Source organism: Conger conger, chromosome 11 (genome assembly GCF_963514075.1).
Source record: "Conger conger chromosome 11, fConCon1.1, whole genome shotgun sequence".
Taxonomy (NCBI): Eukaryota; Metazoa; Chordata; class Actinopteri; order Anguilliformes; family Congridae; genus Conger; species Conger conger.
The window spans coordinates 26,186,239-26,208,247 of NC_083770.1; the positions used below are offsets into that span (position 1 = coordinate 26,186,239).

At 41.7% G+C, this 22,009-nt stretch overlaps 2 protein-coding genes across 5 annotated transcripts; both read right to left on the reverse strand.

The window, feature by feature from the left end:
• Positions 1 to 689: 689 nt before the first annotated feature.
• Positions 690 to 7,059, reverse strand: chmp7 (charged multivesicular body protein 7). 4 transcript variants are annotated; one of them, XM_061260496.1, is made up of 11 exons: positions 6,977 to 7,059; positions 6,002 to 6,284; positions 5,507 to 5,678; positions 4,747 to 4,932; positions 4,495 to 4,628; positions 4,245 to 4,293; positions 3,945 to 4,064; positions 3,109 to 3,207; positions 2,817 to 2,877; positions 2,221 to 2,454; positions 690 to 987 (listed from the first exon to the last, which is right to left on the reverse strand). In XM_061260496.1, the coding sequence occupies exons 2-11, from the start codon at positions 6,277 to 6,279 to the stop codon at positions 938 to 940; spliced, it is 1,383 nt and encodes a 460-aa protein (XP_061116480.1). In that variant the 5' UTR covers positions 6,280 to 6,284; positions 6,977 to 7,059; the 3' UTR covers positions 690 to 937. The 4 variants fall into 4 exon arrangements, with proteins under 4 accessions (XP_061116480.1, XP_061116482.1, XP_061116479.1 ...); XM_061260498.1 differs by having other exon boundaries at positions 5,597 to 5,678; positions 6,771 to 7,024; XM_061260495.1 differs by having other exon boundaries at positions 6,771 to 7,023.
• A 1,212-nt stretch (positions 7,060 to 8,271) lies between these two features.
• Positions 8,272 to 21,245, reverse strand: lgi3 (leucine-rich repeat LGI family, member 3). Its single transcript, XM_061260462.1, has 9 exons — positions 20,873 to 21,245; positions 17,863 to 17,934; positions 16,129 to 16,200; positions 13,991 to 14,062; positions 13,238 to 13,309; positions 12,830 to 12,999; positions 12,553 to 12,717; positions 11,543 to 11,633; positions 8,272 to 11,336 (listed from the first exon to the last, which is right to left on the reverse strand). The coding sequence occupies exons 1-9, from the start codon at positions 21,085 to 21,087 to the stop codon at positions 10,607 to 10,609; spliced, it is 1,659 nt and encodes a 552-aa protein (XP_061116446.1). The 5' UTR covers positions 21,088 to 21,245; the 3' UTR covers positions 8,272 to 10,606.
• Between the last annotated feature and the right edge of the window lie 764 nt (positions 21,246 to 22,009).

Here is a 22,009-nt window from a genome sequence, read left to right on the forward strand (position 1 = left end):
TATTTGATCTGGGTAGACTTGCAACATCAAGAATATAATGAACAAAAGAGTGTGGAACACATACACTCAGTGAACATTTTATTAGGTATTTATTATTATTTATTTTTTAAAACTTATGCTGTAGCCTATCCACTTAAAGTCATGATGCGTTGTGTGTTCAGAGATGCTCTTCTACACACCACTGTTGTAATCTGTGGTTATTTGCATTACGGCCAGTCTCCACTGATGTCTCTCATAAACAAGGTGTTTCTGTCTGCAGAACTGCTGCTCACTGGATTTGTTTTTTGCACCATTCTTTGCAAACTCTAGAGACTAGTGTGTGTGTGAAAATTTCAGGAGATCAGCAGTTTCTGAGATACTCAAACCACCCTGTCTGCTACCAACAATTTTACAATTTTACAGTCAAAGTGACTTAGATCAGAGTTTTTCCCCATTCTGATGGTTGATGTGAACATTAACTGAAGCTCCTGACCCGTATCTACATGATTGTATGCATTGCACTGCTGCCACACAATTGGCTGATTAGATAATTGCATGAATGTGCATGGTGTAATAAAGTAAAACTGTTCCTAATAAAGTGCTCGGTGAGTGTAGATCACACATTTGCATATTAATCCCACTATACATTTAGAGGAAAACAGAATCACATTCTTACCAATTAGAATCATCAGGCACTATTATTTGTCATCTTACTTTTCAATCATTTTATTACAGTGAAACAGATACAGATACAATTTTTAAAAGGCCTCTCTTAAAATCGAAAGTTTAAAAAGGAAACAAATAAAATTAAAGACATAACAAACAGCGATATACATGTTACAAAATACATTGTTTTTCATCGATTGCTTTTTCCAAAGACTCTTTGCAGCCTCCTGAGACAGACTTCTCAGGGCTGGTCAGTTCAGGCACTCCCAGGGATCGAGTGAGCTTGGGCCGGTCACTGAGCTGTCTCCGGCCTCTTTGAGATACGGCCTCTTTGCGATACACCTAGAGGGAGGCAGAAACAACAATTGGTACAAGCCTGGTTCACACATACACAGTGCCATCAGAAAGTACTCGCCTCCCGTGAACCTTTTCTGCATTTCGTTACACCTTAACATTTTAATGGATTGAAATATTTTTGTTTCCCTTCACCAGCGCAATAAATTCAACATATTCATACTGAATAATTTCATTTTTTTCCAAAATGAAAAACATTTCTCAAAATAAATAAATAATAAAACATTTCTTAAAATTGATATATTTATAAATAAGCCGATGGCAGCAATTATAGCTGAGTCTTCTTGGATATGTCTGTATGAACTTTGCATATTTTGCATACTTTGCATATTTAAATTCTGCAAATGTCTGCCGAGACAGATGAATTGTGTGGAAAGCTATTTTCAGTCTTTTAGTCATTGTCTATCTTCTTTTAGAAGGTCTCATGGTCTGTCATATGGCTTCTGACAAACACCAGGTTCAGAGGTTGCTTCTCGCTCAAATCTGTGAACGGCTGAAGAGAATGTGGATCTCTGATCAGTTTCTCCCATTTCAGCAAATGCACTCTGCAACTGTAAGTGTCATAGCTGGCCTTGTGATCGCATTTATGAAAATGTCCCTCCTCGTCCAGTTTCTCAACAAAATGTGTTTTCTATTTTGTAACAATGGACTCAGTATCGGTTCTAGGAAGGTTCAAAGCTTTGCCAATATTTAATAACCGTCCCCTATTGTTTTGCCTCCGAACAACTTAATCTCCAAGTTCCACAGGCAGTTCCTTGGTCTTCATGACAGCGTAACTGATTTGATTTGCTCTTTTAGTTGGGAGACTTCACCAGAATTCAAAATCAAATGGAATACACCTGGCCCAATTCAGTTTGAGGTGAGGGGACATGTTTGCACACTAAGGATATAGAGAAGATATGGGACAACGAGGGAGACTGCAAAAGTGCTGGCCCCCAATGCTAGGGCAAAAGGGAATTACATACAGTAGCAGTATAGCTTTAAAAAGTCTTAAAGGGACAGTTCACTCTGAGGTTTTTTTCAATATTATTTTAAATTCAGTGTACCTTTTCTTATTATGCCTCCAGAGGTTGTACCTTGGGACCTTTTCCAATAGCATAAGCAACCTCATACTAATGTTGCCATAGTCTGGTTCACATTCGTAAATATCTCAAATATCCTTCATTGCACATAAGCATTGTCTGGGCCAATCGAAAACATATTCAGGAGGACATGTCACACCTGGGTCAGCAATAGTGAGGCGACTCAACTCTCTGTCCAACTCCTCGTCAGTGATCCCAAAGGGGGAGTGGGGTACAGGGGGCAGGGAGTCGAGGAAACTGTCACTGAGTGCAGAGGAAGCTCCTCCGGATGGGAGGGGTTCAGAAGGAACTTGTGGCAGTCCGGGCTGTCCATCTGTGGCAGACTCGTCCAATAGGGACTTCAGCTCTTCCTCCAGCTCCTCTGTGTCCACACCTATCAAGACAACACAAACGAGTTAAATCATAGTGTACAACAGGTTCAAAACACTGACCAGTCATAGCATCATTTAAATTATGTGTGGAGCCAGTGACAAGTCCGAGATTTTACAGATACTAAGGGTACACTGAATAATCCATATACAATTATGTACTCCTGAATTTGAGTGTGAAATGATTCAAGACAAATCAAAGCAAATGGAAATTGCAACCTTACTATGTGTCGAGAGTACAAACAACCCCATTCATCTAGAGCATAATGCAATTGACTATGGCACAGTTCTTTCATACAAACCTGATATGATGCCAAATCAGTGAGTAAGGAACAGACTGTACATAAGGAGGGCAGAGCAGACCTACCGGAGGAGTCGAGTGTAGCCCCTGCCAGGGTCTGGTTGACCTCATCCTGAGAATCGCACAGCTGAAATTCACAAGAGCAGGAAGAGAGCAGGTGAGGCAGAGAACACTCAACGTTCCCAATACACCACATACCTGTGGGCGAGAGGCCATTAATCAAAGCCATGGCCCAAGCACAAGCAAACCGGCACAGCCCACAGGGAGTATGTAATTGGAAGAGGAGCCACTGAAGAAAGAGAGAACTCCTGACAATGCGGAAACGCAAGAATAAAACGAGTTCCCTCATGAGACTGACCTCCTGGATCTGATCTACCAGGCTCTCCGCTCGTTCCACCGTCACATCCTTCAGGGAGACTCGGAGGGCAGCTACTCCAGCTTGGTACGCTTGCATAACCTGTACGACATATTCAGCACATCCCCTCTGATATCACGTGACCGAGGCCTGTGGTTCTTTTCAATCTTAACTCTCACAATAAATTATTTTCTGTTACAAACCAAGCCAGGCCATCAGTGATATCAGCAAAAGGTAAATTCCACACTGACATTACCAAATATTTGTTCATTCAGAGAGCAGTCGCTGTGTGGAATAGCTTGTCAGGTCATGTCATGCAGAAACTAGGGGATTGCAAGACCAGGCTTGCCATCTAGATACCATCTAGTTTGAAGGTAAACAGTGAACACCAGGTACCCATGGGTGGTGGGAAAATGGTGAGCATGTTGGGCTGAATGGCTTGTTCTCATCATTGTGTTACGTTACGCTATGTTACCTTGCCTTATGTTGCATTATGTTATGATTAAAAGTAGCACAGCTCCTTAAAGGTATATAAGGGTTTGCAACCTTCTTGTTTCAGAAGCTGTAGTGAATTGTTGTTGTATGGTGAATACCAAGTACCCTTTAGTGGTAGGAAAAAGGTGAGCATGTTCAGCTGAATGGCCTGTTCTCTTTATTGTGTGTTATTGTGTTATGTTATGTTACATTACATTACGTTATGTTATGTTATGACTAAAAGTAGCACGGCTCCTGAAAGGTGTATTTTTATATGTCGAGAGTTTGTGACATCCTCCTTTCAGAAGTAGAGGAAAGCAATTTACTGCATTTCAAACGGGATCAAAATGAAGCACCGTCCTCACCAGCCGATCGGTCTGCGAGTGAGCGATCCGGTCTAGAATTCCCTTAATGGTCTCCAGCTGGGCATAGAGGCCGTCTGCCCTCTTCTCCACGCGCTTCCGCCCCCTCAGACACCTCAGAGCCTGCCAGGCAGAGAAGGGCTTTCACATCACATGCCATCTTCCCCCTTATTGCACACACATATGCACACACGCGCACACACGTACACACACACACGCACGCACTCACACAAACACACACACAAACACGCACGCGCACAGTAAAACAATGGAGATGATGCTGAAAGGCACCGTTTCCTGTACCTGAGATTTCTTCCCCTCTCGCAGCAACGCCTTTGCCTCATCTCTGCATCTGCACACCAGAAATACAAGCTTTCTTATACCACAATTTAAACAGCCTCCTGCAAAAAAAGTCAAAACAGGCGCCCGACAGTCAGGCTATATTTCTTAGGTTGGTTATCATCACGTATAGGCAGAGAAAGCAGCCTTTTTTAAAGAGAATCTGACGGTTATGTTGAGCTCACCCCCTGGTACAGTCAGAGCAGTGGCTCACCTCTCAGCCTCCAGACCCAGCTCCTCCACTCTCTCCCCCAGCAGCTTCTCACTGCGCTGGAGCTGGTAGATCCCCAGGTCAACGTCACTGACCGGGGACACGCAGCCCTGCCCGGGCTGGGAGAACTTCACAATCTACACACACACACACACACACACACACACACACACACACACACACACAGAACTGAATCCCATGTCCAAGGGCATCATGTACAGCAGATGTGAAGTCGAGGCCTTGTGCACCGCTCACCTTCTCTCCTTCATGCAGGGAGACGGTCACCTGCTTCTCCCTCTGCAGCTGCAGCAGAGCCAGGCACAGTGTGGTCTCATCCTGGCACACGTGGCTGCACAGCACACGCAGCTCCGGGAAGGACAGGAGGGTGCGGCTGGCCAGTGGGGAACGCCGGTATGCACCCAGCAACTCCGCAGCCTTCTCCTGTGGAACAGACCCAGAGGAAGTGTGCTTAAATATTCACTTTCATCTGAATGACTCACTGGGCTCTACCACCTCAGTTCATTACATTACATTTATCAGACAGATGATTTTATCCAAAGTGATGTATAATATGTGCATTACTGAAGGTCATTGGAATGACTACAGAATGCAGATAAGGTACAATTCTTTGAAAATCAGTTATCCATAGCCATGAACATCAAGTCTAGTTCACATGGTTAAGGCTAAGTCAGTAAATGTATGGCATGTCATAACTAGAATGGGCCAACTGGAGGCATGATTTACAAGAGAAATTTGAAGAGCTACAACATCAAGTTGAACATACAAGTGAAAATGAAAGTGCTAGAAGATCAAGGTACAAGTCATAGATGAGACTGATACTAGATTGTGGGTTACTAAGCATAGGAGTAGTGTTAGTTAGTCAAGCTACAGTCTGAAGAGACACGTCTTCAGACAGTCCAGTATATCCTTCAGAGAACACTTTTGAATCCTGGTAGGATTTGACTGTGAAGCTCAGCTGAGGCAGTGTACAACTGGTGTGTACTGTGCCACACACCTTAACCAGTTCAATGACCACAAAGGACTCCTCCAGAGGGACCCGACTGCTGCCCAGAAGGGTGGACAGGGTCCACTTAAGCGGCCTCACCAGCAAGAGCCCCACACCCCACGACAGCCATCCAGAGTCCACGTTTGCTGCAAACTCTGACTCCTTCTGCACCTTGCCACACCTGCAGGGCACAAATGGATGCTGCAGAGAATTGCATACTGTAACTTTGCATGAACAAACTGGGTGTTTCACACAAAGGGATGCAAGGGTTCTCTTTGAAAATACCAAAATATTGTTACTTTCATTTACAATATACTGGATATCTAATGCTGACAAATATTTGTCATGAGAAAGACAAAAAAGACAAATCATTGTCATGGATGCATTTAAAAAACAAAATTGTACGTTCACTGCATCAAAATAAAACAAGTACCTTTGCCCTGGGTACTTGTCAACGTTCCTTTAAAGCGGATTCGTGGTGTATGTACGGCGCGCTCTAATTACCTGGCCATGGCCTGAACTACGGTACCCAAACCAAGAGGCACATGGTTCTTTCTCCGGAAAATCTGGTTCAGTTCATTCAAGTTGACACAAACGGCTCCACGGCGCCTACAGCTGCTGATGACCAGAGGTGTCCAGAAATCTATTTTACTGTCCCAGTCTGCAGTGTTGACCTCCCGGTTCTCTTTAAAAGCCGAAAACAAGAAGGACATGCGCTCATCATCTGCCCAATCCGGTGGAAACTCTGTGGACTCGTCTTGTCGTCCTGGGTGAATCGACATATTGCCTGAAAAGGAACAACCACGAAAGTATAGTCAGAAAAATAATAACAAATTCATGCCCCCAGTTTAAAGCCTTGGTAAGATGTGCTCTCCGTTAAAGTATCAAATCGAACTGAAGCAATGACACAGCAGTTCGTAACTCAACTGGCACGGTACCAGGAGCTACACACAGTGTCTAGATAAACTAGATTAGAAATCGCTGCCAGATCGTGAAGGCGTCGCATTGTTAGGGTAGTTAGCCAACCTATCACCAACTATATTTAGCTAGCTGTCAGGCGAGCTAGCTAGTTAGCTAGCTACAAGGTTCTGAAAAACTTATCCTAACCAACCACGTACTCAGTGATATGAAAGACAAAAGGAATACACCAGTGGACAGCAATTGAAATATCCTACTTATATAGCACTACTGCCTTTGGACTACAGATAGTAAAGCAAGCAAACATATCAAGCAATATTGCACTGTTCAACAACGTTACTCCCAAGTGACCCACCTCAGTCGCAGAACTGTAGTCTATATCGAATAGCTAGCTTGCTAACTAACTAACTAACTAAGGGCACACGTTAGCAGGTTACTGCTTTTCTCTTAACTCTTAAAAGATAGACGAAAGCGCCATTTTCTCTTGCCGCCACTTTATTTGGCCTTGGACAAAAACCGAATGAAATATTTCATGTGATAAATCATTATTGTTTACTCAACATATCGCCGAAGCGTGGACCCGGAAGTCTTCTTGTTACGATTTAATAGATTGGTCTTTTAACCAATTGAAATGCAGAATAATCTTTCTTACGCAGGGAGGGCTCATAGTGGGAGGGCTACAGTGAATACTGAGAAGACATCAGGCGTGATCAGCAGAGCAACTTGTATGATTTCTTCTGAAATCACCACTTTTACCTCGGCACATTCTGGCTATACTCTGATTAAACCGTTGCACCTTCACCACACACTAAATAAAATAACTTTCGTATTTCAAGGAAAGACGTTAGCAGTAACAACAAAGATATTTTTGAAACACGATATTTTAGATATAGCGACCTTGATCTCACTGATGACTTAGAAAAACCTCGTAATTGTAAACTACCGAACAACCTATAAAGCCTTTGTCGCGAAATGAAAGCGAAAATGAATTTTTCAAATTGACAGCGCATTTGCAAGTTTCAAATGACCGCTGTGGTCATTTGCATTGCATGTGGCTTATTTGAACGAAAATAAAAGAACAATCACAAAATAGAAGTAGGCCGAATAGCAAGTGGGCATTTCATTGTGGTACTCACTTTAATATTCTTTTTAATTCGGTTAATTTGCATTTCTATTTGCATTGCTTTCATTCGGCTTGTTTGCGGAGCTTTTGTACTTTGCTTAATTTGCGTATGCTTGCCAGCATACCGTGGGTAGCCTACATTGTGAATGAGATGATGCCACAAGGGAGTGCTATTTACTCCCATAAAGTGAATCACTGTATCTTGGAATATAGGATATCCTTCACTTAAACATGCTGCAAGGAATTCTGGTGTACAGGCAACAAGCAGCAATTGATATACTGATTTAAGATTTTTTTGAGTTATTTTTGAGACCATACTAAGCCCATCTTTATAAATCCAATTCACAGTTTATGTCTACATCAATAAATTAATCACTTCCAGAGCTGTTATTGCAAGAAGATGCTGAATGTGGAGGGCTGTGCATGGAAAGTCAACTAGGTGAACACTATGAAGAGAACAAAAATATAATTAATATAAGCCAGTGTATTACTACATAATGTGTTTATATAGTGATATATACTTATTTATTCTGAATCATCAAATTGACAGCTGTTCCTAGTTTTGAGACTTTGCATTCTGAAGTGCAAACCATAGTGCAGAAAGAATTGCTGTACTGAATACCTCACAGACAGGCTTCCATCCTGGAATTCATTGACTTGTTGAGAAACGTCGGTCAGATGTTCTATAATAATAAATAATCATTGCATGTTTCAATTTAGTACAGAGAGACAGTTGGTTAAAGCATATATTTATTAGTCACCATAGCAACATTACTTGGTATGTTTTCAGTTGCACACCAGAAAGCACACACAGTGACAACAGGCTGCTTTGCAGGTGAACATTCAAAGCAATTATTCATTACTCTTACCTTATCGTCAACCACGAGTGTAGAGACAAATTTATCTATTGTTATTACAGTATAGTTCCGTGCAATCAGTAGTCAAACAGAGAGTTACACTCATATATATCTACAGTACATACATATTTTAAAAGGGGTAGGCCAAGTTTTGCAGTGTTTTAATTGTCACACTGTAACAGATATTTTTATGTAGTTGGTTTGTTTTTCATAATTTTGTAGCAATACACACTGTATAATGTATTTAGTATACACAGTACAGTTCTAAAATAGAAGTTCTCTTTTAATGCATTCTTCAACCCCAATTTTGACATGGCATGCTGATGTCCTGATACAATCATTCGGTCTGCATATCTCTCTGCTCTTACAAAATACAAATTTGTGGATTGATGGATAAAAAATGAGAACTAGAAACACACATCACATATTTAAACCCAAAACAACAGTTCATCAACACAGGAAACAATGTACCTCACAATGCAATTCACAGCATTTAAAACACACAGTTAATCTTGTGAACAGTAAAATTAACTTGAAACTATTGCTACTGAATAAATTATTCCTTAGACCATTATTTCTTCACATTTGATGTGCAAATATTATGCTGATGATGTAAGATACATATGTGAATTTATTGCATACATTCAGTGTAGTGGATGAGATGATGCTTGTGATACAGAGCAATATTAAACAACATTGTCACAAAGCAACAATTACAGCTGTCCTCTTACCCAAGGACACAGATCAAATGAATAACTATTAATAAACAATGAAGTCACATGCATGTTCCTTAGGGTAGAAATTCAGTAAAGGTATATACTGCTTTGGCCCACTCTTGAGCAAGCACAAGACAATGTTTCTCTTTCATTATGTTCACTAAATCTTTGTTCACTTAAATTTCAACTTGGATGAATATAAAGTCACAAAGCCTCAACAAATTGTTATTCAATTTTTCAAACTTCTTTGCACTTTGATTGCCTGTCTTCGTGAGGCGAGGGGTGCTTTTACTGCTGGAACCTCACAAGAAGCAACCGCATGCTTGTAGCTGAAGTTTTTAAATATTGAATGGACTGAAACTCTTGTACACCCAAATCTTTGAGGTCTGAGGCTCAACTGAATGTTATGAAAAACTCTTCTATAGCTGTATAACCATCAGTGAAAATGAATGAGGAGAGGATTCCACAAAAAAGCCATGAAATCAATTAATCTAAAAATGGTTTGTAAAACAAAATTAAACACAAGGTAAAATATTGCTTTTTTTCTCCCTGTATGTGTTAAATAAATAATTCACTTAAGAAAGGCTTGTAAACCAATAATCCATGTTTCTGAACAGAAAATGTACTAGTAAGTAACTTTCAAACATGCAGATCAAACTATATTTCTGTTCATTAGTAATAATATTTAATTAGTTTTTACTGAGGTGGTTAAGTCATTTTATATTAGAGGTCCATGAGTACAGTGACTGACTTTTTACAGTCTATTTTTAACAGTCTACTGCAGTAGAAAATAGGCCAGTAGCTTGGCATGTTTTAATTACGTAAGTGTAGAATATAACGTATAAAAAGTGATTGGACATTCAGTAATTCAGCATGTTTTTAATTACTTTGATGAATTCCCTCTTCCTGTTGATTCTTTAATATATATGGCGTGTTCACTTCAGTGTAAATCAGACATAATGCTTTAAATCAATTTTTCATGCCAATTAACTGCTCAGTGAGTAGCAAATAAACGAGTCTATCTACAAATTCTCTCTGCGATCTGAAAAAGGAACACTTGTCTGTTTACAAGATGCAACATAAATTGAATATTAATTATAAATTAAAAATGACATTTTTATTGATTCCTAATAAAATAATGATTATAGTTAGTGCCTTTTTATATGTTTATCAACCTTTCACAGTCATCACAGTAGCAGTAGCTTTAATGGAATTAAAGATAAGATTTTGTTGACATATGAAATGAAAGCAAAAGCCCATTGCTGTTTAATTTCTGTCAGACATGTTGGGGAAAAAAGGATACCGTTAGACTGATGTTCCTATGCTACCATGAAGAGAATGTCCATATTGGAAAAAAAACAAACTTTTGAAGCATTGCCAACAGAAACAAACTCACAACCAAGTTGGATTAATGAGTAGCCTACAACACTGTCCTAGTTCCTCCCACACTCAGTAGGCCTCCCACCCCACTTCTCTGGTCTGTGGAGTGGAAGGCTTACTTGGCACTGAGGTCTACCACCAGGTGCTGATAAGCCAGAGTGTTGCCTTTGAAGCTGGCAGCCAGTAGGATGTCTTTGTTGTCAATGGATACCAGGCTGAAGGCTCGTGGAGCCCGCATATTGAGCTCTTGGAAAGGTTGAAATCGCTGGGTGAGGTCATCCCACAGGTACACACGGGAAAATGAGAAGTCGCTTCCCAGAATTAGGTACTGGCGAGGGCCCACCGCAAAGGGATATACGGCCATGGAGCCGCGAGAGGGCAGCGTCTGGACCTCCACAAATCGCTGGCCCTCCCAGCGCATGATTTTGGAATCTCCAATGAAGCGCGTGAGACACAGGTAGACCACCTTGCGCACTCGGAAGTGCTTCACCATCTGCACGTCCGCCATGTCGGAGATTTGGGAGTGGAAGGCGAACTGCCGCTGGCTGCGGTTCCACTGGAAGACAACCGGGGGCTGGGAGGCACTGGAGAGGATGAGCCGAGGTTTACCATCCACCTCCAGGAATTCCACGTGAGTGTCGCGGTGCCAGGGGTGAAGGGACTGATGAGAGTAGAAGCCATTGCTGTTCCAGCGGTATAGGCTGGTTGAGCCAGCTTTGGAGCTGTCAGCTACCCCAAAATACCAGTCTCCCTCCAGCTGGAATGTCTCCACAAAGTTGGGCTTGCGGACACGTGTAGTGTCTATATCCTGGATCTTTACAAATCGCTGAGGGTCCTCTTCCCACCTGCCAAGTGTTGACCAATGGGGTCAGTGGTTATTCCATCAGATACCATGTTTTCACAGACTGACTAAAACAATTGCCACCATTTTTCCAGTTTGTCTACACATGCAGGTAATAATAAACTATTGCAAATGAACACATGTTCAATGAATACATGCTGCATGTACTGTGCTTTTGGTAAAGCAGAAGTGAAAGTAGTGGGAACTCACTTGTAGATGTGGGATCCACCAAAGAGTTGAGCCACCACCATGTACAGAGTGTTATTAATCACCACGGGCTTGCAGTAGATGGCTGAGCGAGCTGAGAAAGACATATATCAGCATCAGTATTTTCATTATCGTCATCATCATAATCATCATTATCTTCATCATCTTCATCATAATCATCCCAAGAATTCTGAGCAGGCAAGAGTTCCATTTGTGAATGTTGTTAGAAGACCAGTGTACAGTTATGTTATGTTGCTCAACATATTGATTTTTCATAGAATAGATGTTTTCTAATCAAAGGACAGGGAAAGGAATGTATCTACATATGCTTGTCCCATGCTTATCAAAGTATTTCAATTATGGATATTGGCAGTGGTCTTCTGTACAGCTGCAGACATTTTCTGTCCCTGAAAAGTATGCTGAGCTGCAGAGGTCTTCTGCTGCCCTTGTGTGATTGATGGGTGTATGCAGCAGGTCTCTCCATCTCTCTTATCTCTCTGCTCACCAGTCCCTCCATGATACAGCCTGGAAACTAACCTTCCCCCCACCCTCAACCTCACTCCCAATCCATTAGTTTAAAAGGCCCTACATCTATACAGAAATAGATCACATGGGCATTTTTATCAGCCATAACCATCAAAGATTAAATAGTTTGGGTATAGGCTTGTATCTTGCCATACATACAACCTAAAACACTTGGAAAATGTAGGTTCTCTGGTTTTAGAACAAACAAGAAAATGATTAGTTTCCTTGCTGGATGAATGAATAAATGAATCTAGCAGCCCTGACCTTTATGGTCAGTTCACAGAACTTTGGAATGGCTCATAAAAAAATTATCTGGCATCATTTGTATTCTGATAACAGTGTCAAAAATCGTATTGATCACAAGACTAAACTTGCCTTCTAAACACCAAGGCATGCTGCCCATCAAATATGGAGGAGTCCTTAAGTCCTTTATGAATGCTGCTCTCAAGAATTCTATGAAAGAAATTAGATATGCAAAGAAGACTCACATGTGATATTGTGGTACTTCCTGAAGACCATCTCCACATGGTCCCAGACATACAGTGTGCATATCCCCGTGTCTGGCTGTGCGAAGACTGCAAACTGGTCATCATTAAATTCATAGGACTCCACAGACACAGACTGGAAGGGGAAGGTCTCATACACAGCAAAGTCTACAGGGAGACAGAGGAGAGGAGAACTGTCCAGTTACTAAAACACACATGATCACACTGAGAATGCTCACACCCCAAAATAGTCACTTTCCCATTGCGTTCCCCAAGAGACCTGCGCTGATGCAGTTGAAGTCTCGTGGGGTGAGGTCATGGATACGCCTGCCCTGAAACTCAAAGGGGCTGGAACAGTAGATAGCTGGCACTGAGGTGTTAGTCTTCTCCATCCAGTCCACCAGCCACTTGATCTTACAGTCACAGCGGAAAGTGTTTCCTCGCAGATCTCTAGAAACCCACAGGACAGAACCATGGGGTCTCAGTTCTCTCGAAGCAACAAAGCTTCAGCACCATTATACTAACAGGTATAATTATAATGAAAAATAATGAGTATTATCACAATTTATTTCCCACGAGAATAGCTTAGAATTCACCCACCCGTCTCTTATTGGCATGTGGTCTATAAACAGGCTTTCAGAGAGCATTAAAGGCAACAAATAATGTATGCAGAGGGCTGCATGCTCACAGGTCTGTCAGTATGTCCAGGTGTCTGAAGAGGTCTCTTGGAAGGACCTGCAGGTTGTTATTGGACAATGATCTGAAAGTGGAGAGGACCACAATTGAACCCTAATATCAATGCACACATTCCATGGGCAGCAAAAATATCTGTTGTTCAGATCAGAACAGCCAGACTGAAAAATAGTCTTTACCCTCACGTTTGTTCAGTAGATAATCCTGAGCTGTGAGATTTGTGATGTAGTCACAGGATTATGTTTTTTTTAAGAATCTCAATGACTTGATCTGCAAAACTTACTTACATAGGTTTTACATAGTACAGCATTGATGTTGTATCTTCTCATATCAAGTCCCTGGTTATGGGTATGCACTTTGCACTTTGTTGTACGTCGCTCTGAATAAGAGCGTCTGCCAAATGCCATTAATGTAATGTAATGTAAAAGTATAATTCCTAAGGCAACATCATCAAACTGGCTTAGAAACAGTACCTCATAAGCACATTCCACTGGACATTATATAGACATTATATACTGTATACAGTCTGAGAACATTCACTATTGTTGAACTTTATGAGCCTAAAGTACTGTAATTAACTGAATGCTAGACCTTCTGTCCTTTTTTATTTTCACCCATAAACAGCAGGCTTAATTTTAGGTCCAGCAAAAAATGTTGTATGGCTCGAGAGATTAGGGCAATGTCAAATCTTATCAGAATGCTATTAAACCGAGCCTGCCTGTCCCAAAGGAGAAAAGGAGATACACACAGGTGAGTCAATGCTTTCAGTCCTCTGAAAGTGTGCTTGGACAGGGCCTGAATGTCATTGTTTTCTATGAACCTGAAATATAAAGGGAGAAGAAGAGAGAGTCAGCAAACACAATGTCCTTGTGGCAAACATTCAAGCCATAGCATGATTCAAGAGCATCACCTCATTAAAATCTTATCTTGTCAAGCCAGAGTATAAAATATGTCAGAACCCTGTGAGAATACACATACAGCACCTATCTTTAACAAGGTGGACCTGCCAGCTTAATTGATTGATGAGCTGCCAACAACCCAAAGAGAAATGAATCGATCAAACCATCACTTGCACCATCTTCTCTTGCATTGGTATTCACAGTGCACATCCAAGGAAACACTTCCACCTCTTAGTGACACTGCTATGGGTCAGTGGAGGAGCATAATTAAATTAAGAGCTTTTTAATACATTGGCATACCAAACACGTGTATCCTACACCATTCATTAAAGAGTAACATTTGTCTTGTTAAACATTTTAATTTAATGATGTCTATATTTATTCCTTATTAATTATTCATTTATTTATTTCCATTTAAAAGCCTTTCCCGCAGTTGATTATCTTGTGCACCCATTAAGCAGAATTCATGTCATCAGAGTATCCCACCACCTGAATCTTAAGTAGCCTTGGTGGGAGTCACAAATGAAGGCATACTGTACTGACCTTGAACATTAGCTAAGATAGTGAGAGAGCAGAAATGCATTCTGCCCTGTAAAAACACTCGCTGTTCACTGCTTTTCTAAATGCATTAGATTGATAATGGTAGAAGTAATGTTAATGGTAAAAGTGGCTGATCAGCACCTAAGCACCATCGTTTTCATGCTGCCACTATTATCTGTAATCGATGATGTGCAATTGAAGAGCTGACGTGTTGTCAATATATGATGTAGCACACTGAATGTCTAAATAGAAAGTTAACAGCAACCCTTGGTGCACTGTTCAGCAGTGGTTTTTGGCTGGACCAAAACCACTAGAATCCAAAAGATGCTATCGTGATAGGCAAAGAAGAGGATTACATTTTACGCAATATGACAAAACCATTTGGAAGCCATCCCAAAGAAGACCTAATGTTTTTTCAAAATATGCACATAGGATGAAGCTATATGCTATAAAAATCGCATGCCTCACCAACCCTGATATTTAATATACTCTCAGAAAGGTGGAGGTACATTTTTGTTTGGATTAAGGATCAAATTTCCCAAATGTACTCTAAAGTTCCAGGAATGTTCTCTTTAGGTACAAATAAGTACGTTTTCCAAGCAAAAAAGGTAAAAATTACTCACATATTGCTGACTTGGGGTACAATGAATTAAAAATAAATACAGCACAATTCACTGTCTGACTGAGCCTCTGTGGAGGCTATGAGACAGAAGACCGTTAGCTTGTGTCTATATACTAAGTGTTTTTTCCAGCTGGTTGTCTACACCGCTGGTTAAGCCCATCCTGGTACAGAGTGTGAACCAGAGGAACAGCCATGGGCTTGTTAATACCCAGGTTGCATCCAGACGCGTCAGGCATTGCGCTAGATGAGGAAATGTGGGCTCATTAGCATTCACCAAGGGGAGCCACCCAGGGCTGCTGGCAGCCCCCACGCCTGAGGCTGGACCGCAGCCAGATCCACACAATCACTTTATGGAAGTTAATGCATTGCTCCTGCGCCCCTCTGGCAGGCAGAGACAGGCAAAACCAAGACCATCAGCAATTTAATTTTCCCCCTTGTCCATCAATTAGCATAATAGCCAGTTCGTCTTCCATTGGTAGAGAGGGCATTCTGTGGGAATTAAAAACCTGATGCTATTGGATGTTTCACAGACAGATGTATTCAGTCTTACATCTTAAAATGCAAGATAATAACCTTTATCTAATTAGAATTTTCAAGCATGTGCGCTCTGTGTGCGGTGAGGCTTTTTAAATGCTACAATACCATAGACTAAAGAGCAGAAAAATAATCTTATTTAGATGTAATCATACAAGACTCTCACCGTGGAAATATGACAAGGTGGCATCAGTCTATTTTACAAGAGAACAAACATGTACACTGCAATGTGTGTTTACACATGCAGTACATTGAAGATTTGGCAGGGTACAAATGCAATCAGACACTTACAGGTACTGCAGATGGGCGAGACCAGCAAATGCATCATCAGCTATTAGAGAGAAGGTGTTGGAGTTGAGCAAGCTAGATAGAGAGAGAAGGGGGGGGGGGGTAGAGAGAGAGAGAGAGAGAGAGAGAGAGAGATATCATACATTGATACAGGAGAAATATGCTGTGAAACAACACACCAGGGAATCGGGAAGTGTGTACATGCTGCGAGGTATATGTGATTTGTGTAGTACTCCCCTCTGCTTTGCTCTGTCTCAGAATGAAGATGTCCCCATTACAGAGAAATTCCTCTGCAAGATTCTCCCTCTTTTCACACCCCATTTAATTCTTCAATTTACTTCACTTCAGTATTTCTAAAAATCTCTAATTTCTCTCGTCATGAACAGCATTTCACCCCTTACAGATCTGCTTGTTTTAAAATTGAACTGTGTTCATTAAAGCATGTCAGGTTCTGGATTCATTGCATTTGTTTTACACTGTACACTCAAGATTTTGTTTCTTGGTGCATTTGCAATAACAAGTGAGCCATAAAGTCCCAACAGCACCAAAATGAGTACCACTACATCTGATATTAATGTGTCTACTGCAACTACCAGGACTAATATTATTATTATTATTATTATTATTATTATTATTATTTAATAATAATAATAATAATAATAATAATAACAATAATAACAATCATCATCATCACCATCATAATCATCATCAACATTCAAAATCAATATGTAATAAAAAAGGTTCTTAGGCTGTTAAAATGAAAAAGAGCACTGCAGTGTTGTACAGACTGTGAAGTTCCCCTTCAGGGGCAATAATTTATACAGCAGGCACTCATTTCCAGCCCTGGAGCACAGGGGGTTTAAACCAATGGCAGGACAGATAACTGGTAATGGGCATGCCTTCTAGTGAAAATCACCATTGCATAATAAACCTACTGGAAGTATGCTCATAAATTTGGGTACATAACACTTGCGTATGAATCAGTCTTCAGCAGTAAACTGTGGTCTCAATGGTCTGTGCAGGAGTGGAAAAGAGCTCAGTAGTAACTCATCAGAGATTCCTCAAAACTATGCCTTCGAAAGCTCACCTGGTGTCAACTGTGAAGAGTAACTGTCTTCAGGACCTTAATATGCACATTTATGATTTACAATAATAATCAAATGTTTCAAAATTTCCAATGTCCATAGCCCTTTTGTTTTCTATGGTCATAATCATCTGATGTAACCTTATAAATTGGAGTGGAGAGGCTAGGGAACCATAAAGCCACACACACACACACACACACACACACACACACACACACACCCATAGCCCATGAAAGTAGCGGGCAGAGTTGTCCCATTGTTACGCAGGCCAGGACTGAAGGGACTCTGTCATCAGTTGTGACACTGACACTGATACAGAGCACCAGTCTCATCACAGGCATGGCACTAGCTGCTGATAACTATCTCTCAAAGGACCTTGGGGGTGATGGTGGGGGGGTCCATTGATGGGGCTGAACAATACGCAAGATCGAAACTGTCAGCGCATGAGCCAAACTGTCAGGACTTAGGACTCAGAAAGGTCATCCAGCCAGTGGTGGCTGAAGGGAAGACCATCTCCTGTCCCAAACAAGCAGTGTATGGCTTTGTCACACTGAATGGATGAGAAGGAAATCCCAACATCGTATCCGTGAAGACTTAGTGGACATGTTGCCTTTCTGTGGATGTGGCACAATGACGGCGAGAGTATACTCACAGGAACTGCAGAAGGTGGAGGTGAGAGAAAGCTCCCTCTGGTATCTCTGTGAATGCTGCATTCACCATCGTCCTGCAGAAGAGACCACAACATACTTCCTGTTTGTGCACGGTTCAACAATCATCATCATCATCATCATCATCATCATCATCATCATCATCATCATTACAACCACAGTCATCTTTATCCTCCGTCTCATCATCTTCATTATAAACATCATCAACATCGTAATTCTCCTAATGCTCATCCACATCAATGTTATCATTCCTATACTTTTCACCATTATCATCATCATCACCATTGTTGATATCTTCATCACAATATTGATCATCAATAAGATCATCCTTATCATTCCTCCTCATCACTATAATCATTGCCCTGCCTATGTGCATGAACATAATTAACATCATCATCATCATCATCATCATCATTATCATCATCATAACTTTTACCACAACCATCGTGCAGCAGGGCTCTCTTGAAACCTGCTGACTCCAAAATGTAGACCTTTGGGAATGTTGGGTTTATTTTCTCTACTGGAGCCTGCGGTTCTCTTTGTCCTGCACTCATCCTTGCTGTGGAGTTCATACTCTATTTTCTGATTCTACAATAGTACTGTGGTTATGGGTGCCTGGCAGAATAATGAATAATAAAAATGAATAGCTCATTTATTATGTATGATTACCCAGCTATCTGCATTTAAAATGGTCATGATTTCAAACAGTCTAAAATGGCTGCATTCCAGACTTGGATTCAACTGTATATTTAAAGAATTGTAAAATATGCTTTTTTGAATTTAGGAATGCAATGTATTTGAGAATAAAACAGATGCATTTAAATAAGTCAGAACATTGTAAAATCAAATTAGATTTCAAAATGTGAGCAAGACTCAAAAAGAGAGCAGCAACTGAAATTATTACAGTGAAATTAGTACTGAAATAGGGAGGTAAAAAATACTACCTACTTTCTTTGAAAAGACAACTACTTTTGGCCTTGAAATGTAATTGGAATTTTTTTCAAGTCTTTCAAATATATGAATATGTGGAAATCCTAAATCCTGTATTATCCTAAGCATATTTTTCAACATTATTTCAACATTTTTCTAAGAAAAACCAGGGGCAATAAAAATATATATTGTGTGTACAAAAACATATAGCTGTTGGGGAATAGGGCTTCACAAGAGATGAACAACGTACCTACAACTAAGTATATAACATAACCAACAACAGTTTGATGATATCACTTTTATTGGACAGAGGACACTACTGCGTTTCCTGCATACACATATATTAGCCAATGAAAATGTGCTATTTTATTATCTGTTTGATATCTCTCTGGTCTAAAACAGTTTCATTCTTAAGTCAAAGGGGATATAAAGAAGACTTATGGCAGTCCTGTGCTACATTGATGCAGGCTTCTAAGAATCTCCCAGAATATCAGTACTCAGGGTGCAATCTATATATTGAGTCAGCATGTGAGCGCTACAGAGAACGTCATCTCTTAAGTAATTGCCTGCTGCACTTGGATTGAACTTTTCTAACAGCTTCAATTTATTAGAAAGGTTTGATCAGCTTAAACTGGGACAGGCAGCTTCCCTTTTCTAAACATTCACATATTCTCCATTCTAAATCCAGGACAGTTCCACCTTGAATTGTCTTCTGCTTATGTAACTGTAATGAACGTATCCACAGGCTGACTTCCATCACAACGAGGGCAGATCTATCATGAAGAACAGGTAATGGGGTCTTCTGGGATAAATGCCTTATGGTTCACTAAAGTTTGAGCTCATCAATCAGTGTTTTAGGTCAGATCAGCAAACCGGTAGCCTGAATTAATCATTTATCCTTAACTTTGACCGGCAATTACCTTTAAGTGTTGCTTTTTTTCTTTACAAAAACAATTTGGCAATCACCAAAATTCATCAATCCCCAAAATAAACCTGCCAAACTGTGAAGAACGTAAGTAACACTTTCGTGTATCTGCGAGTCAAAGTTAAGGACAAACTTTGGTTGAATCCAGGCCAGTGTCTTTCCAAGTATTCTGGCCCGAAGTCCCTTTGGTCCCCTGCAATCAATGCAGTCTTATTACAGGTTGACTGGAGTAGTCCCACAGACTGAGGCAGCAGCACAAAGCCGCAGCCAGGCAGTCCCTCACAGTTTTATTTCCATTTCACAGCCAATCCCCCAACCTCTTCATTCAAATCACCCACAGAACACTGAAGTGCTTGCTTTGTTTTATTGATCTCTCTCTCTCTCTCTCTCTCTCTCTCTCTCTCTCTCTCTCTCTCTCTCTCTCTCTCTCTCTCTCTCTCTCTCTCTCTCTCTCTCTCTCTCTCACAAACATTCACTCATGCATGTACACCCACACAGACACACACAAACACACACCATTAAATACTATCCAGAGAGCTTTGGTAATAGTGATGTTTCACAGTGGAATTATAATAAGTTAACTGTAATTCACACACTAAATGTTTGGTAATGGGGACACTCCAACAAACAGCTCAGTAGACCCTGCTGAAGCTGAAGCTGAAGCTGGCTGAATTACACAGCATAAGATGGCACCCTGGACTATCTATTTTTCCCTTGCAATTAATTGAACAGTGTTCATTTCAGATATTCATCATATGGTGCCCCTTGGTAGACGAGCAGCAGGACACCACGTTGCATTATGTTGATGCATTAAATTATGAAATCAGATTGCGGCTATGACAAATGACACTGTTTTTCACATCACCTCCTTAAAGAATGGACTGCAATGTGCCTACTGATGATGAGGTCATCATTAGCTAAGTGTGTGACATCACAGATCATTCCTTCACTGTCATATAATGCAGTGTTCCTTGAGAATGGCTGTCAGGCTTCCTGTAATGCTGGCATACCGGAATGCAAAAGTAACACATGCACGCCAAAACACTACAAGTACATAAGGGAGCAGACAGCATACAGACAGACCAACAGTTAGACAGACAGACGGGAGACTGTGGGAGAGTGCTCAGGACTGTACTCACAGGGAGATTATTCCAGGAGGGAAGCTTTTCGGAATGGCCTTGGTGTCCACACAGAAGGCGCTGTCTTTGGTGCACGAGCAGGATGCAGGGCAGCGGGGAATCTTTGGGGCCCTTCTGGCCCCGCAGTCCCCCGCCAGGCAGAGCAGCAGGCACAGGGCAGCCAGGTGGGGCAACCCCGGCCACCGGGGCACCCGCCTCGGCCCGGCGTCAGGCATCCTTCCAATGGGGAGGGGAGCGAGGGTCCGGGGCGGGAGGCGGCGCGGCTTCTCAAAACTTTGGGCGCCTCTCTCAGGCTGAAGGAAAAAGAGCTGAAATCCGACTGTGACTTCTCAGCGACCGGCAGCGGAGATGCTGCTCTCCCGGCAGAGAGAGAACGAGCTGAGTTACAAGCAGGATAGAGAGAGAAAGGGGGAGACACAAAGAGAGAGAGAGCAGTCCTAGGGTGCCGCATGTGTCTGAGTGCGCGCGCGTGCGAGTGTGCCTGTGTGAGTGCCTGCATTCGCGCGCACGCATGCGTACGCGCGCAGCGGTGTGTGTGTGTGTGTGTGTGCAGCGTTGGCTGCGCCCCAGCTCTCTCTGGTGCAGCTGTCACATCCCTGCGTCCGGCTGCGATTTGCCGCTCATCGCAGGGCTCGTATGCAGCGCCGCTCACATTGAATTATTAATCACAGCCCAGAGAAGCCTTTCAGAGACAGCCCAGCCAAAGAGCTCCGTCCGGGGGAGGGGGGGGGGGAGGGAGCGGAGGGCTGGCGGAGTGGAGGTGTGTGTGTGGGGGGGCCTCTCAGCCACATTCTCTTTCTGAGATGGCCACCTGGCGTGGGGACCCAGAGGTGGTGGGAGAAGGCAGGAGAAGAGAGAGGAGGAGAGTGCTGTCTCTCCATGTCACTGCCTGCACAGAGACAGCCAGAAAAGGATGGCTGAGCATTACAGCATGTAGAAACAGCTACTGCATACTAAACAAAGCCACTGACCCCGTTTCAGACTCCCGAGCTACAGAAAACCCTGTTATATTTCAATAATTACTGTATATAGGGTATAACAAAAAAAACAACAACTGATAAAGTCAATTCATATGCGACTGGACTGAAGGTTTCACCTGGACACTGTATCTACAGTGGGCTCCAGAATTATTGACAC